The sequence below is a fragment of the Trichechus manatus genome, unplaced genomic scaffold (assembly GCF_000243295.1).
Source record: "Trichechus manatus latirostris isolate Lorelei unplaced genomic scaffold, TriManLat1.0 scaffold00016, whole genome shotgun sequence".
NCBI lineage: Eukaryota > Metazoa > Chordata > Mammalia > Sirenia > Trichechidae > Trichechus > Trichechus manatus.
In genome coordinates, this window is record NW_004443952.1 from 292,912 (window position 1) to 311,443 (window position 18,532).

Genomic DNA, 18,532 nt, shown 5'->3' on the forward strand with positions numbered 1-18,532 from the left:
GAAGGGATGAGACCAGTGGAGTATCTTAGATGGCAGCTCACAGGCTCTTAAGACCCCCAGACACTACTCACCAAGGTAGAATGTAGAGCATTGTCTTTATAAACTGTGTCATGCCAGTTGAGCTAGATGTTCCCCGAGACCATGGTCCCCACAGGCCAGGGCTTTTTTTTTGTTGGGAGCTTTTAAATTATCCTTTCAATCTCTTATTTTGTTATGGGTTTATTTAGTTGTTCTACCTCTGTTTGTGTTAGTTTAGGTGGGTAGTGTGTTTCTAGAAATTTGTCCATTTCCTCTAGGTTTTCAAATTTGAAGTACAGTTTTTCAGAGTATTCTGTTATGATTCTTGTAATTTCAGTTGAGTCTGTTGTGATATCGCACAGCTCATTCTTTATTTGGGTTATTTGCTTCTTCTACTGTTTTTCTTTTGTCAGTTTGGCCAGTGGTTTATCGATTTTGTTGATCTTTTCAGAGAACCGGCTTTTGGTCTTGTAAACTCTTTCAATTGTTTTTCTATTCTCTATTTTGTTTACTTGTACTCTAGTTTTTATTATTTCCTTTTTTCTGGCTCCGAGGGTTTGTTTTGCTGCTCTCTTTCTACCTGTTCGAGTTGTAGGGTTAATGTTTTGATTTTGGCCCTTTTTTCTTTTTGGATGTGTGCATTTATTACTATAAATTGACCTCTGAGCACTGCTTTTGCTGTGTCCAGAGGTTCTGATAGGATGTGTTTTCATTCTCATTTGATTCTGTGAATTTCTTTATTCCGTCCCTAATTTCTTCTATAACCCAGTAGTTTTTGAGCAAGGTGTGCTTCAGTTGCCATGTGTTTGATTTTTCTTTCTTGCTTTTCCTGTTACTGATTTCTACTTTTATGGCTTTATGGTCAGTAAAGATGCTTTATAGTATTTCGATGGTTTGGATTCTCTTAAGGCGTGCTTTGTGGCCTAATATACATGGTCTATTCTGGAGAATGTTCTGTGTGTGTTGGAGAAGAAAGTATACTTGGCGGCTATTGGGTGGAGTGTTTCAGTATATGTCTATGAGATGAAGTTGGTTAACTGTGGCATTTAGATCTTTCGTGTCTTTATTGAGCTTCTTTCTGGGTGTTCTGTTCTTCACTGCAAGTCGTGTGTTGAAGTCTCCTACTATTATTGTGGAGCTGTCTGTCTCTGTTTTCAGTGCTGTTAGAGTTTGTTTTGTGTATTTTTGAGCCCTGTCATTCGTCGTGTAAATACTTATTATGGTTATGTCCTCCTGGTGTATTGACCCTTTGATCATCACATAGTGTCCTTCCTTATCCTTTGTGGTGGATTTTGCTTTAAAGTCTATTTTGTCAGAGGTTAATATTGCCACTGCTGCTCTTTTTTGAGTGTAGTTTGCTTGATATATTTGTTCCCATTCTTTGAGTTTTAGTTTGTTTGTGTCTTTAGGTCTAAGGTGTGTTTCTTGTAGGCAGCATATAGACGGATCATGTTTTTTTATCCATTCTGCCACTCTGTGTCTCTTTATTGGTGCATTTAGTCCATTTACATTCAGAGTAATTATTGATAGGTATGAGTTTGGTGTTATCATTTTATGTCATTTTTTTGTGTGTTGTTGACAGTTTCTTTGTTCCACTTAATTTTCTGTGCTGAGTCATTTTTCCTGTTTTTTCTTGTTGATTTTGTATTTGGTGAGTCTTTTTTTTTCTTTCTAATTTTTTTTTTATTGTACTTTAGATGTAGGTTTACAGAACAAATAGTTTTTTATTAAACAGTTAGTACACATACTATTTTATGACATTGGTTAACAACCCCACGACATGTCAGCACTCTCCCTTCTTGACTTTGGGCTCCCTGTTATAAGCTTTCATGTCCCTTTCTGCCTTCTAGTCCTTGTCCCTGGAATGTTGTGCCCCATTAGTCTCATTTTGTTTTATGGGCCTGTCTAATCTTTGTCTGAAGGTGAACTTTGGGGGTGATTTCATTACTGAGCTAAAAGGATGTCTGGGGGTCATACTCTCGAGGTTACTCCAGTCTCTGTCAGGCTGGTAAGTCTGGTCTTTTTTTGTGAGTTAGAATTTTGTTCTACATTTTTCTCCAGCTCTGTCTGGGACCCTGTGTTGTGATCCCTGTGAGAGTAGTCAGTGGTGGTAGCCGGGTACTATCTAGTTGTACTGGACTCAATCTGGTGGAGGCCACGGTAGTTGTGGTCCATTAGTCCTTTGGACTAATTTTTCTCTTATATCTTGTTTTCTTCATTCTCCCTTGCTCCTGAAGGGGCGAGACCAGTGGTGTATCTTAGATGGCTGCTCACAGGCTTTTAAGACCCCAGATGCTACTCACCAAGGTAGAATGTAGAACATTTTGTTTATAAACTATGTTATGCCAGTTGAGCTAGGTGTTCCTCGAGATGTATTTGGTGAGTCTTTATGTTTTTCTTGTTTTTTATTTTCATGTGTAGGATTGTTAGTTTCCTTTGTGGTCACCTTAATATTTACCCCTATCTTCCTCAGTTTAAACCAGTCTTTTATTTCTTTATATCACCTTGACTTCCTCTCCATATGAAAGATCTATGACTACATTTTTTAATCCCTCTTTTTTGTTTTGTTTTTCTTTTTTCATTTTCAGTTGCATACTTTTTTTTTCAATTGTACTTTAGATGAAGGTTTACAGAACAGATAGCTTCTCATTAAACAGTTAGTAAACATATGTTTTATAACATTGATTAACAACCCCACAACTTGTCAACACTCTCCCTTCTCGACTTTGAGTTCCTTGTTACCTGCCTTATAGTCCTTGTCCCTGGGCTGTTGTGCCCCATTAGTCTCATTTTGTTTTATGAGGCTGTCTGATCTTTGGCTGAAGGGTGAACCTTGGGAGTGACTTCATTCCTGAGCTAAAAGGGTGTCCGGGGCTCATACTCTCGGGGTTTCTCCAGTCTCTGTCAGACCAGTAAGTCTGGTCTTTTTTTATGAGTTAGAATTTTGTTCTACACTTTTCTCCAGCTCTGTCTGGGACCCTCTGTCGTGATCCCTGTCAGAGCAGTCAGTGATGGTAGTCGGGCACCATCTAGTTGTACTGGACTCATCCTGGTGGAGGCCATGGTAGTTGTGGTTCATTAGTCCTTTGTTTTCTTCATTCTCCCTTGTTCCTGAAGGGGTCTTTTTGTTTTAATGTTGTCATCTTTTACATATTGATGTCTCTGTTTTCCTATTTTCAGTGTTTTAGCTTTGATTTATTTTTGTGACTTCCCTATGTGGGTTGATATCTGATTGCCCTGTCCTGTAGTCTAGTCTTGGTTTGTTATCTGATGTTATTGATTTCTAACCAGAGGACTCCCTTTAGTATTTCTTGTAATTTTGGTTTGGTTTTTACAAATTCCCTAAACTTCTGTTTGTCTAGAAATGCCCTAATTTCACCATCATATTTGAGAGACAGTTTTGCTGGATATATAATTCTTGGAAGGCAATTTTTTTCCTTCAAGGCTTTGTATATGTCATCCTATTGCCTTCTTGCCTGCATGGTTTCTGCTGAGTAGTCCAATCTTAGTCTTATTGACTTTCCTTTGTAGGTTTCTTTTCATTTATCCCTAGCCGCTCTTAAAATTCTCTCTTTATTTTTGATTGTGGCAAGTTTGCTTATTATATGTCTTGGTAACTTTCTTTTGGGATCTACCTTGTGTGGCGTTTGATGAGCTTCTTGGATAGATATCTTATCATTCACAATATCAGGGAAGTTTTCTGCCAACAAATCTTCAACAATTCTCTCTCTATTCTCTGATATCCCACCCACCCCCACCCCGTTCTGGTACTTCAGTCACTTGTAGGATATTCCTCTTGATAGAGTCCCACATCTTTCTTAGGATTTCTTCATTTTTTAAAATTCTTTTATATGATTTTTCCTCAAATAAGTTCGTGTCAAGTGCTTTATCTTCAGTCTCACTAATTCTGACTTCCATTGCCTCAATTCTGCTCCTATGACTTTCTATTGAGTTGTCTAATTCTGAAATTTTATTGTTGATCTTTTGGATTTCTGTTTGCTGTCTGTCTGTGGATTCTTGCAGCCTGTTAAGTTTGTCATTGTGCTCTTCTTAAGTTCCTCTGTTGCTCTGTCTGTGTGTTCCTTCGCTTGTTCTGCATTTTGCATGAACTCCTTCCTGATTTCTTGAAGAGTTCTGTATATTAATCTTTTGTATTCTACCTCCAGTAATTCCAAGAAGTTATCTGCCTCCATAAGGTTTTTTGATTCTTTGTTTTGGCGACTTACTGAATCCATCATGATCTGCCTCTTTATGTGGTTTAAGATTGACTATTGTCTCCAAGCCATCAATAAGTTATTATATTTATTTATTTTATGTTTACTTACTATGTCCTAGCTTCTTGTTTTGTTTTGATATGCCCAAATAGGCTGGTAGTGTGAGCTAGTTTGATTATTGGTGTCTTTGAAGCTCTCATGTCCTGTCTGCAGGTGGCTAGAGCTGTTACTAGATATGTGAGCCCAAGAGTCCATTTACTTTTGTGTGGATTCAGCCCAGGTGTCTAGGTCGGTCACTGAGTGTATATATAGTGTAGGGTCTGACATACAGTCCTAGACAGGCAGGGGTGATTGGAGTCCACTCAGGTATCTGGCTGCAGTAGGGGGTCATGCACTGATCGAGGCAGAGGGCTAACTTTTGCCCCTGAGTGTCTGGGTGAAAGGTGTGTCTCTGTTCCCTAGAGTGCATAGGTAGGTGGGGTTTGCAGCTGGACTATGAGCACCCAGTGCTGTTGGCTGTAAGGACTGGGAGTCACCACTGATTCTTGGACCCCTGTCGCGGGTGACTCAGTTGAGTGGGTGGAACCACCAGTTTTCAGACCTCTGATGTGGGTAGGTGAGGACTCTGCTTAATGGGCAGGGCAGTGTCAAATATCACGAATCTGCCACTCCCCATTATAGCAGATACAGATGAAAATAGGCTTCAGGTATATACCCTGGTATACTGTGGTATTGAGGGCCTATGCTGTTGAAATGGGCCCCCACAGGTCTATGCAGGGGTGAAAGGCATTCAAAGTCCATGGACCCCTCATGCTTGTGCTTAGGCAAAGGGGCTGTGCCTGCCCAGAGTTCCTGGCTTAGGAGAGCTAGCAGATTGTTTTTTTCCATATTTGTTAATTTGTTCCTTCTCCAAAACTGGGAGAATGGCTCAGGGCCTGCAAGGTTCCTACTTCTGGCCCAGTGAGCGCAGCAGTCTCTGATAAGGAACCAGACCCAGAGCAGAGCAGGGAGGTAGCAGGTAAATGGGAGGAAGGTATTAACCAAAAGGAGGGTTTTTTTTTTTAAATCCGCATAGTAGATTAGATGCTTGTACTTGTCTTTCGCTGATCAAGTGCCATTTCTTGCTGGTTCTGGAGGTTTGAGCCAATCTCTGCTGCTCTGTCTCTCCCGATGTGGAAAACACATCCCAAGCACCACTGCTTGCCTCGCGGCTCACGCCAGCTGATCCAGCCTGTAGGGGGCCAGTTCCTGCTGGGTCAGGTTTGGCAACTTCTCAGCTGCTTCTGAACCGTCTCTCCCTCCCCCTGCCACTCTTCTGACTCCTCAACTTTGTCGTTGATGTTCAGGGCTCCTAGGTTGTCATATATAACTGATTCACTTGTTTTTTTTGGGTCTTTGTTGTAAGAGGACCCACAGGAAGAGTCTGACTACTCCGCTATCTTGGCCCTGCCCCTTGAGCTCATTCTTTATTAGGGCTTGTTTTCCTTGCTTATATCCACTCACTTTTACTCATAGCATGGTGCATTTCTCTTCATCCGCCTAACCAGCACCACCCTGGTCTAAGCTATCCTTATCCCTTACCTGGACAACTGCATTTGCCTCCAAACCTGTCTCCCTTCATCCATCTTTATCACTTCTAGTCTGTCTTCACATGCACTCAGGATGATGTTTTAAAAACCTAAATCTGATTTTGTCACTCTTCTGTGTCTTCCCATTTCTGTTAGTTGACCCTCAAGACATACTATTGAATGAGTGAGTGAGTGACTGACAGAATATGTCAATGAATGAATTTTTTAAAATAATTAATCTGTTGTTGCTGATTCACCCCGACTGGTGAGTCCTTAAAAAAAAAAAAAGTACAGTACACTCAGATATAATGGGATGTTTCTGTCCCAAATTAATTTCTTATGTGTTCAATAAAGTCTCCTACTTTGTGGAGACCAATAATAGGTATTTAAAATTTCAATTAAATTACATAAAGTACCTTGTTCTGTGCTTGAAATGATATCCTGCAAGTATGGGGCTGTTTTCATCTTTCTGTTCATTTTTCTGTTCTTTTAGCTAATTGTGGAGATTTCTTCTGTGTCACCAGAGTCTTTAAACTACTGTACCACCAGTGGATTGGTAACCCAGCTCCTCAGAGAGCTGACTGGTGAGGATGTGCTGGTCAGGTATGTTGACTGAGAGTTCTTAAGGCAAAATGCCCTCTTTTGGAGGGCTAGAAAACAACCTGGGGACTTAGTGTGACCTTTCCTGTTAGAGTCTGTGCCCAGTTTGCAATAACATGACTGATGCATGTCCTGAAGAAGGAGCCTTTAAAATATTGCTCAAGTTATATCATGACAACATGCTGGAACTTAGAAATACCCTGCATGACAATACAGCTACTTTTGATTGACCGTGTTTCCTAACTGTAAGCATGTGTGTTCTTAAAGTTATAATCATGTGCTAACTGCCATTTTGTATTGCTTAATATTTTATCATATACATCTTTTGACTTTACTAAATAATAGCAGTATGGCATGATAGAAAAAACACGGGGTTTTGAAAATGAGAAAGACTGGGCTTGAATGTATCTCTTGGACAAATCATTGTAACCTTTCTGCACCTCAGTTTGCTTGTCTCTCAAATGGAACAATAACAACCCTGTAAAGAGAATATTATGAGGATTAAGAGAATTAGTCATAGAAACCAATACGATGGCTAACATAGGTACTCAAAGAAATGTTAATTTCAGTCTCATTGCTCACAGCCCCCTACTCCCTAAGTCCCTTTAATACCTGCCAAATGTTTCCTTGCTGATATTCCACAGTTTACTAATACATCTTCCTTGTTGGACACTTGGTTTACTTTAAGTATTTGGTTGTTAAAAATAATGCTATAGTTATTATCTTTGTGTGTACAGGGTTTTTTTTTTTTTTTCCCTTAAATGATTTTGTCGCTCTGAGTCGGAATCGACTCGACGGCCACGGGTTTGGTTTTTTGTTGGTTTTAAATGATTTTGTGATTGTCCTGTGTTTGTTAAATACGTTTGAAATTGTTTAACTCATTCGTAAATCAGTCATCAGTTACATTGTTTGAAAGCATTTGAATATCTTTACCTGATGATGAAATTAAGGAACACTGGTGGTGCAATGATCAAGTGCTTGGCTGCTAACTGAAAGGTTGGCGATTCGAACCTACCAGCCAGTCCTTGGGAGAAAAGACCTGACGGTCTACTCCTATAAAGATTACAGCCTAGGAAACCTTATGAGGTAGTTCTACTCTGTCCTGTAGAGTTGCTGTGAGTCGGAATTGACTCGACGGCACACAACAACAACAACAAAGAAATTAGTTTTGTTAATTAATTTTTGGCCTTGTGTCAGACATTATGGCATAAAAATACCCTGCAAATAATCAGAATATTTTAAGGTCAACTGTAAAAATATATTTTTTAGTCATTTGGAGAAATTTGATCGTGGTTGAGTATTAAATGATACCAAGGAATTAATGTTATTTTTTTATGTGTGGTAATGATATTATAATTATGTAATGAAAGAGTTATAGTTTTTAGAGATGCATATTAAATTATGTAAGGGTAAATGGCAAGATAACTAGTATTTGCTTTAAAATAATGTATCAAAAAAATAGAATAAAACAAGATGAAATAAGCAAGGCAAAATCTTGATTTTTGTCCAATCAGAGTTATGGGTACATAGGGTTTTATTGTACTGTTCTCTTAACTTTTGTGTATGTTTGACATTTCACAATAAAAGAAAAGTTTAAAAAACTTCTTAGGGAGTAGCTGTGTTGTAGTGGAAACAACAGTGGAACTCAAGTCAAGACCAAGATTTAAGCCTAAACTCTGCCGTGTAATAACTACACGATCCTGGACAAGTCACTGTAACTTTCTAGGCTTTATGTCCTTAACTTAAAAGTAGAACCAGGATTATTGACCTTTCAGTTGAGGGGCAGGATGTTAAACAGGATAACGTATATGAAAACAATTTGTAAACTATGCTATTCATATGCAAGATCTATTTGTGTTTGTTTTGCTGACATTGCAGAGCCACCTGTGTAGAAATGGTGACATCCCTGGCATATACTCATCATGGACGACAGTACCTTGCTCAAGAAGGAGTAATTGATCAGATTTCTAACATAATTGTTGGGGCAGATTCAGACCCTTTCTCTAGCTTCTATTTGCCAGGTAAGAAGCATTGATGCCTGTGGAAATGATCATGGCTGTTTCTGAGTTATCTCTGATAGGAGAGGCCAGGAATTGTTTTCCTTAGAGGTGGTTCCTTTTAGAAGAGATCCATAGCCCATTGATGAAATGGAATCTATTGCCCTAGGAGCCATGCACTATTGATTCTGACTTCCTAGAGAAATCAATGCTGTTTGGAGCATTATAATAGTTTTCTTTTGAAGCTCAGATAAAAGAAAAATAAAAATAGTAGTAATGGTATTTACAGTATTTTTCCAGAGTTATTAAATTTCTGAGTTGGAATCTTTTTCTAATAAAAGATCTACTCCAGCCATTCTGTTCTGGGGAATGGTTGACTAGCTTTTCTTGAGAACTTCCAGAAAGTGGAGATTTAGTCTTTCCTTACATAGCCTAGTTTATTTCATTGTTGAGTATCTCTGTTTAAAAATTTCTTCTAAATAATGACTCCAAACTTCCCTCCCTAGAATTTCTGTCCACTGCCCTTGTTCTTTGTTCTCCTTGAATATGACAATACTTCAGTATTTGGACACTGCTCATTGGCACCTTGGGGTTTATACTGTCTCAGAACCACACATCATTGTCCTTTTGTATCTCCTTATGGTTCTCAGGCAACACACTAGCCTAACCTTTCTCCTCTTTCTGACCTGCAGTTTAGTACTGTCCTATGAAAGCATAGGGCCTAGAATTTGTGCTATATTGCTCCTCTATTAAAATAGATTTTTGTAACTGTAGGATTTGTGAAATTTTTTGGAAACCTGGCTTCCATGGATAGCCCTCAACAGATCTGTGAACGTTATCCTGTCTTTGTGGAGAAGGTCTTTGAAATGACAGAAAGTCAGGACCCCACCATGATTGGTGTAGCAGTGGACACAATTGGAATTCTGGGATCCAGTGTTGAAGGGAAACAGGTTTTGCAGAAAACAGGTTGGTATGACTTGTCTTGGCCTTCTTTAAGGATATCTTAATTTTTGACAGAGATTCAGTGTATAAACTCATTTGCTAATAGGTTAACTACATTTTAGAATGTAACTGCTTTTATAGGTGGCAGTCTTTTTAACTGTGCCTTGGATAAACTCATCCCTAAAAAAAAAATCTCATAATTACTATTGAAAACTTTTTTTTTTTTTTTGCTTCTCACTGTTTAGGGGTTCAGCCAACCAAGTTGGTGGGACCAAATACATTTTATCCTCCTCATCTTCCTTGAATAGTATTCGTAGTGTAAAGGCCATGGGCTCTCAAGTCAGAAAGGCCTGGATTCATGTCCCAGTTCTAATGCTGACTTAGCTTTATGGCCCTTATTTAGTCACTTCATTTCTCTAAGTCTCATTTGTTTTTTAAAAGGGTATAACAACTAAATCTCAAGGTTTTTGTGAATTTTTACATAAAAATACATTTGTTTGTAATGTCAAGGAAGGAAAGGAAACAGAAAAGTTCATCACTGTATTTTATATTAAGAATGATGCTTTTAATGGTACTCCTACTAGTATCTCAAAAGCACTACAAATTCTACACAAAAAATAAATATACAGCAATATTATTAGAACCCTTGTGAAGTATATGTTAAAAGTCAATATGCTGTTGTGTATAACAACTAATATCGTTATATGTACTTTTCTGAGTGCTTTTATCTATTACATGATTCTTTTACAGTTCTGCAAAGAGCATATTATTGTCATTCTCATTTTGCAGTTAAGGAAAATCTAAAGTTATTCGAATAGTTATTGTGTGCCTTTAAGTCGATTCCCACTCATAGAGACCGTATAGGACAGAGTAGAACTGCCCCATAGGGTTTTCTAGGCTGTAATCTTTATGGGAGCAGATCGCTAAGTCTTTTCTCTTAAGGAGCCGCTAGTGGATTCTAACTGTTGACCAGTTAGCAGCTGCGCATTTAACCATTGTGCCACCAGGGTAGCTCAATCCCAGGTCTTTTGATTCCATATCCTATACAGTTTGCCTTATGTATGCTGTATTGTGTATGCATGTGTGGTTTTAGGCCTCTCACTTGGTCTCTGACTGCATGTTTATTTTTGTGTTGGTTTAGGCGGTTAGGAGTCATAATGTATGAAAGCAGTTTTTAAAATCTCATTGTTATTCATTCAAAGGAACTCGCTTTGAGCGCTTACTCATGAGAATAGGACATCAAGCAAAGAATGCCTCAACAGAGCTAAAAATTAGGTGTTTGGATGCAATTTCATCTCTTCTGTATTTACCAGTAAGTAGATTGGCAAATTAATGAAGGGCACTGGGAGATGTTTGGGTGAATAAATAGCATTATGATTCAGCATAGTACTATTGAACTTAATATAAATGCTGATAAAGTAAATGCCATCTTTCTTACTGTTAGTAAGAAAAGATAACCCTCATTATATGACTAGTGACATTTTTAAGAGAAAGTAGAATTACAGAAAATTAGACCCAGAGAAGACCTTAGAGATTGCTTAATCAGCCACCTCAGAAAAACTGGGATGTTCCTGTTCCCCTACAACAGCACCTAAAAAAGAAGCAGAAACTGGCAGAAACAAGTTTGTCAGAACTCTAAAATCCAGAGAGTTACAGCAACTAAGCGAATGATCAATCTAGGAAAAGGTGACATATAAACAGTAGGAAAACTTGGTTTTCTACCTGCCTGTGCCTTACTCTCTCCCCGGATCTGCATGGCCATCTTAAAGTGGCAGTGGCCCCCATTCCCAGAGAGAGAGCCTGGTCCCTGGTTCTAGATGGAGCAGAGCAGACTTTATTAGCAAATTATTGTGTAAGTCTATTCTAACTTGTCTGGGAATTTCCTAAAGGACTAAAGCAAGATGTTCTCAGTTTGGCCTGTCTCGGAGCTCATGCAGGACAGAGGGGCAGCTAATAACACCAGAAGGCTGTAACTGCTTGGGGCTAAAGAATACCATTAAAGCGTAGAATAGGTACATAAAGACTTGAAGGAAAAGTCAGAGAGTTTCTTTCAGAAATTACATCTTTTAAAAGTACTTGTATATGGAGGCTATATCCAGCAAAGCTTTTCCTTCAAAAATGAGGGCAAAATTAAGACATTCCTAGATAACAAAAGGAGCCCTGGTGGCACAGTGGTTAAGAGATCAGGCTGCTAACCAAAAGATCCACAGTTTGAATCCATCAGCTGCTCCTCGGAAACCCTATGGGGCAGTTCTACTCTGTCCTGTAGGATTGCTATGAGTCGGACTTGACTCGATGGCAACGGGTTCAGTTTTTTGGTTTTAGATAACAAAAGCTGAGGGAATTTGTTACCAGGAGACCTGCGCTACAAGAAATGCTAAAGAGATTCTTTCAATTTGAAATGAAGGAGCATTAGACAGTAACATGAAGCCATATGAAGAAAAACAAATTGCCAGCAAAGGTAATTTTATGGGTAAAAGCCATTTTTATAGTATTTTTCATTTCTAACTTTGCTTGTTATGTCGTACATGATTTAAAAGACAAATACATTAAAAATAAGAATTTATGATATTGGGCATACAATGTATAAAGATGTAATTTGCAGCACCAGCCAGGGTAGGAGTGGTGTAGAAACAGTTTTTGTATGTCATTTGAAGTTAGTATCAATTTTAACTAGCTTGTTATAAATTTAGGATGTTAAATGTAATCCCCATGGTAACCACAAAGAAAATACCTAAAAAACCATTCACAAAAGGAAAAAGAAGGGAATCAAAATGGTTCACTACAAAAAAATCAACTAAACACAAAAGCAGGCAGTATTGGAGAAAATCAGGGACAAAAAAGGTATAAGACAGAGAACAAATAGCAAAATGGCAGAAGTAAGTCCTTCCTTATCAGTAATGACCTTAAATGGATTAAACTCTTTAATCAAGAGGCAGAGATTAGCAGAATCAATAAGAAAACATGTCCCAACTATATGGTGGCTACAAGAGACCCACTTTAGATCCAAGACACAAATAGGTTGAAAGCGGAAGAATGGAAAAAAATATTCCATGCAGATAGTAACCAAGAGAGATGGGGTGATTGTATTTTTATCAGACAAAATAGACTTCAAATCAAAATCTGTTACAAGAGACAAAGGAGGACTTTATAAAACAATAAAAGGGTTGATTCATCAAGAAGATATAACAGTTATAAATACATATGCACCACAACAAAACCCAAAGATCTGTGAAGCAAACACTAAGAAAGCTGAAGGGAGAAATACACAGTTCTACAATAATAGTTGAAGATGTCAGCATACCACTTTCAGTAATGGATAGAACATCGAAACAGAAGATCAATAAGAAATAGAAGACTTGAACAACACTATAAACTAACTAGACCTAACAGACCTATTTGGAACACTCCACCCAACCACAGAATACGTATTTTTCTCCAGTGTGCGAGGATTGCTCTCCAAGACAGACCATATGTTAGGTCAGAAAACAAGTCTCAATAAATTTAAAGAGACTGACATCATACATCCCTGAATGTACACTTAAAAATGGTTAAAGTGGCAATTTTTTGTTATAAAAATTTTATGACAATAAAAGTATTTTAAAAAAGAAAAAAAAACTGAGGCATGTCTGAGCTGGGTTTGGGGAAGAGTGCTACAGACTTAGCCAGGATCACAGGGCAACTTGATGACCAAGAGTGCCATCAACACTCAGGTTTCCTGACTTCCAGACCAATACTTTTCTCAATACAAGTTAGCCTTGTCATGAGACAGTCCTTTTCTGTCCTGTAGCCTGAGCAACAGACTGATGACCTCCTGAGGATGGCAGAATCCTGGTTTTCCTCTTTATCTCGGAACCCATTGGAGCTTTTCCGTGGCATCAGTAATCAACCTTTCCCTGAACTACACTGTGCAGCCTTAAAAGTGTTCACGGTAGGTTCCACATGGTCCTCCTAGAACTCTGTCAGTTCAGCACATGAAGAGTCACTGTGCATGTCCTGGGAATACACAAGTGCTTAGTACAGTTTTTGTCCTGTTACATTATAGGCTAATGAGGAAGACAAATGCATAAACAGATTGTTTCAGTAAAAGGTGTTTCGTGCTGTGGCAGAGACTTGAACGGGGCGCTATGGGATCACAAAATAAGTTCCAGACCCCTTATCTGCCATACAAGCAGCTCTCTATTGATGCAGTCCTGGTCATCTTCCTGAGCCTTATTGTCTGCCATTCCCCTTCTGGCGCTTAATGTTTTGGTAATACCAAACTGCTTGTTTTGTATCTCTGGACTTTTGCTGTGCTCTCTGCAGCCAACATTCTTCTCTAACTTTGCTTGTTAGCCTCTTACTCATTCTGCAAGGATTAGCTCAGGTATGTCTTCAGCATGTCTTGGCCAAACCCACAAAGTGGGATTAAGGAATCTCTGCTCTCATACTTCGCATATTTGTTGAACAAATAGAAGAGTGAACAAGATTATACAAAGACCCTACTGCCATGTAACTCACTGTCCAGTGAGGGAGCCAGGCAGTAAATACAGTTATACAGTTGTATAATTACAATTGTGGTAAGGGTTATACCTCTGTTTTCTGTTTATTACATGAGGTGAAATTTTTTATTTATTGGCCTGTCTCACTTCTTAAAGTTTCTTGAGAGAGGGACCATATCTAACTTATTTATCTCTGTAGCCCAAATACTTAACCGTGGTGCCTGGGCTTATAGGTATTAAGTAATCTTATCAATAATGGGATCTGAAGCAGTATACTTAGACTGGACTAGGTAAGGAAAAGCAGAGTGGAGGAGATGAGAGGAAAGGCCTCCTGAAGGATGTGATACATGATCTGGGTCTTGAAGAATACAGATATTCCTACCAACTTCAAGAGCATTTGTTTTTAGACTGCTTCACCCTTGGAGATGGACCTTGTTATGGTCATTTTGGCTCCTGCATCAGTATTCTCAGTTTTTATTTTTATTTTTTCCACTCTTCTACTTTACACTACACTTAGTCAATCATAGGTATAGAAATAATTTTTGTTTTACTGGTTGGAGCAACTATTTTTATTTCAGCCCACCGTTTATCCTTGGCCATTGTTAACTAGGCCATTGTTTCTCAAACTTTAATCTTGAGGATCTTTTTAAAATGTATATTCTGATTCAGTAGTTTTGGGCTGAAGCCTGAGATTCTGCATTTCTAACAAGTTCCCAGGTGATGCTAATGCTGATGTGCTGGTCTGTGGAACATATTGTGAGAGGATGAGACTAGGCTATAAACTTGATTGTTACTCGTTCTTCATTAAAATGTAGTGGTGAGGTTTTTATATTATAAAAGTTACTTATTCACTATTTTAAAATCTGTAGAAGACTGAGAAGTAGAAATTTTTAAATCACCCAAAGTCATACCTGTTTGGTGTGTTTTCTTTTAGTATTTGTATTGATTGATTGATTGAAATATTTCAAACATACAATCATTGTTCTTTACCTCTATCCAATCCTATTCCGCTTCTTCTCTACCTGGATGTAATCACTATCATAAATTCCAGATATAAAGACTCATACATGATTTTATACTTCTACTACATGTGTATGTATCCTTAAACAAAATGTAACATTTTACACTTTCTTAAACTTTGTAAGTGGTATCATGCTGTTCATATCATTCTGCAATTTACTTTTTTTTCCAACATGTTTTTAAGATTTATCCATGTTGAAAGAAATAATTAGAAAGTCATTAGTATTTTGTTATACAGACACCACAGTTTATCATTCTCTTGTCAGTGAAGATTTAGATCTTATCTATTAAAAATGATTCTACAATGAGCATTCTTAAAAATACCGTCTTGTGCACATATGTTGAAGTTTCTTTAGGGTAGTCTTTAATTTTTGTTTTTCCACTGTTGTAATCACATATGTATATAATTTGGATCTGCTTTTTTATATAACACGTTTACCCATTTCATTACATACTCTCTGTAAACTTTTTTTTTCTCCCCCCACCATTAACCTCCCTTTTCCTCTCTCCAGCTCCTGGTAACCACTAATAAGCTTTGGTCCCTATACATTTGTCATTTCTTGTCTTTTTATATAAGTGAGGTCATACAATATTTGTCCTTTTGTGATTGATTTCTTTCACTCAGCATAATGTCTTCAAGCTCCATCCGTACTGTAGCATGTATCAAGACTTCATTTCTCCTACTGGCTGAGTAGTATTCCATTGTATGTACGTACGGCATTTTGTTAATCCATTCATCTGTTGATGAGCATTTAGGTTGTTTCCACCTTTTGGCTATTATGAACAGTGCTGCAATGAACATTGGTGTACAAGTCTCTGAATCTCTGCTTTCAAGTCTATTGAGTATACCTGTATATATCTGTATAATCTGTAAACATAATTTTTAATGTTTATTTAGTTGTTTATTGCTGTATACCATAATTTACTTAACCATTTCTCCATTATTAGATATTTACATTATAATTTTCAGACTATGATGAATATCTGTATCTTTGTAAAGCTTTTTAATAGTTAGGATTATTTTCTTTAATTAGATTCCCAGGAGGGAATTTACTTAGGCAGAAGGTAAAAAATGTTAAGGTTCATGTTGCCAAATTTCTTTCTAAAGTATTGTACCATCTCACTAACAAATTTAATTAACTTTTTAAGGCTCAAAGGAATTGTTTTCTTTCTGCCTTCGATTTCAGGCCATTGCAAACCAACCTTGGGCTCAGAAACTTATGTTTCACAGTCCAGGTTTTGTAGAATATGTGGTGGACCGGTCCGTGGAGCATGACAAAGCTTCAAAGGATGCCAAGTATGAACTGGTAAAAGCACTTGCCAATTCCAAGACAATTGCAGAAATCTTTGGGAACCCGAATTATTTGAGGCTCAGGACTTATCTGAGTGAAGGTCCGTACTATGTAAAACCTATTTCCACGACAGCAGTAGAAGGAGGTGAATGATTTCTTCTATAGTTTAAAAGTATAGAGGAGCATTTTGGGACCAGAACTTCTCCAACGGCACTTTACTCCATCTATATTTTACAAAACAGAGACTTCCCTCCCCCTAGAATTATCATGGAGTATCTAATGTAGCTTCATCACCAGTATTTTTTGTGTTTTTACATTGAAATACAGCGTGGAACCAGGTGTTTGTAGTACATTAATAGTGGGCAAATTTGGTCTTAGGTAAACTAGGTATTTTTCAGATTTTTTTGACTGCCCTAATCTTTGCAACAACCTGAAGTTCTGGTTCTCCTCCCAGAAAACTTCATGGACATACCCACTGTCTTATTAAAATAATCTGCTTTAAGTAAAATGGAACCAAATTGTTTCTGAATTTGCTTCCCCTTTTTCTTTTTGTAGTCTTTTTTCCTCCTCTGATTCTACTTTCAAAGTCTTGGATATAAATATTCTTTGAAAAAAATAGTATGGAATCTTAAAATTATGTTCTCTATACTAAGAATAAATAATTTTAGTTAAGTCTCCTTTGGTTTTTTTGTCACTGTTATTCCTTTGAAAAATAGACGTAAAATAAACCTAAAAATATTTTTTTAGTGTTCTTTTGATGCTTTTTTTTTTAAATCAGTGAATTTTAATTCTTTTGTGGTTTTGGGGGAGAGGGCATGATAATTGCTAACCAAAAAGGCCCCCAAAATGTCCTTTACTTACGGGTTATCGTTGTTGAGGGTTTTGCCTCTAATTTTTCTGATCCGTAGAGTCAATCTTGAGTGGGTCATACAAAGAGAGACTGAATACTAATAATCAGAGTTAGAAGGGAAGGGACAGTATGTATAAACCAGGATGCCACTCATTAATTTACAAAAGATGATCTTCCTATTTATTGATGAAAAATGTTTCCATCCATTTTCCAGTGCCCTTCTTTAAATGGCAAAGCATTCTGCTCTGCTTGTAGGTTATCAGTCCAGAGGCTTCTGCATGAACCTATTTGTGTGACAGGTTCAGAATCTAGAGAGATTTCTTTTAGGCCATGGTGAAGTTGTTAAGCCATTCCTGCTCTTAACAAAATGGTTCTCAGGTATCTGGAATTCTCTTGTCCCCAGATTCATTGTCTCTCTTCTGCCGTCTCTTAGTATCTTTGAGTCTCCTGTTTCCATACTGACCATTTCCCTACCATTAATACCATTAATTAGGCTACAGCTAGGTTTTTTTCCCGACCTGAGAAACATTCTGTCTTTTTAAAGTGGTTTTTGCTTTATCTCATTTGCAGTGTTAATTTTATTCATTTAACTTCAGAGTTCATAGGGGTGACCCCTTTCCTATGTATGGCTGTATGACCAATACACTCTTATTTTGTGTCTGTGGCTTCCTTTTTTTGCCTTAGTTACATTTACTTAATAAATAAACATTTATTGACTGCCGATTACATGCTTGACAATGAGAAAAGGAACTTTACTGTATTAGACATTGCCCCAAGTGCTAAGTTCATGTCATTTAATCCTTACATCTCCATTTCACAGATGAGGAAACTGAGGCTCAGAGAAGTTAATTGGCTTATCCCAAAGTCACACAGGTAGCAAGTAGCTAATAGTAGGGAAAATTGTTGTTGTTAGGTGCCATCGAATCAGTTTGGACTCATAGCGATCCTGTGCACAACAGAATGAAACACTGTCCAGCCCTGCACCATCCTCACAATTGTTGCTATGTTTGAGCCCATTGTTGTAGCCACTATGTCATTCCATCTCGTTGACGGTCTTCCTCTTTTTTGCTGACCCTCTGTCTTCGTTACCAAGCATGATGTCCTTCTCCAGAGACTGGTCCCTCCTGATAATGTGTCCAAATTACCCGAGATGAAGTCTCACCATCCTTGCTTCTAAGGAGTATTCTGGCTGTACTTCTTCTAAGACAGATTTGTTTGTTCTTCTGGTAGTCCATGGTATATTCAGTATTCTTCACCAACACCGTAATTCAAAGGTATCAATTCTTCAGTCTTCCTTATTCACTGTCCAGCTTTCACATGCATATGAGGCAATTGAAAATACCATGGCATGGGTCAAGCACACCTTAGTCCTCAAAGTGACATCTTTGCTTTTTAATACTTTAAAGAGGTCTTTTGCAGCAGATTTGCCCAATGTAATACACCATTTGATTTCCTGACTGCCACTGCCATGGGTGTTGATTATGGATCCAAGTAAAATGAGATCTTGACAACTTCAACCTTTTCTCCATTTATCATGTTGCTTATTGGTC

The 18,532-nt window shown here is 37.8% G+C and overlaps 1 protein-coding gene across 2 annotated transcripts in view; it reads left to right on the forward strand.

Moving 5' to 3' along the window:
* The window catches only part of PSMD5 (proteasome 26S subunit, non-ATPase 5), a 38,321-nt gene extending 20,350 nt beyond the window's left edge, over positions 1 to 17,971 (forward strand). The window contains exons 4-9 of one of the 2 annotated variants that reach the window (XM_023727343.1): positions 6,294 to 6,403; positions 8,279 to 8,421; positions 9,172 to 9,363; positions 10,542 to 10,651; positions 13,130 to 13,270; positions 16,028 to 17,971. In XM_023727343.1, the coding sequence (XP_023583111.1) occupies positions 6,294 to 6,403; positions 8,279 to 8,421; positions 9,172 to 9,363; positions 10,542 to 10,651; positions 13,130 to 13,270; positions 16,028 to 16,285 (954 nt within the window). In that variant the 3' untranslated portion in view covers positions 16,286 to 17,971. The remainder of the gene's footprint in view (positions 1 to 6,293; positions 6,404 to 8,278; positions 8,422 to 9,171; positions 9,364 to 10,541; positions 10,652 to 13,129; positions 13,271 to 16,027) is intronic. The other variant, XM_004372114.2, reaches the window with a different exon arrangement.
* Positions 17,972 to 18,532: the final 561 nt, after the last annotated feature.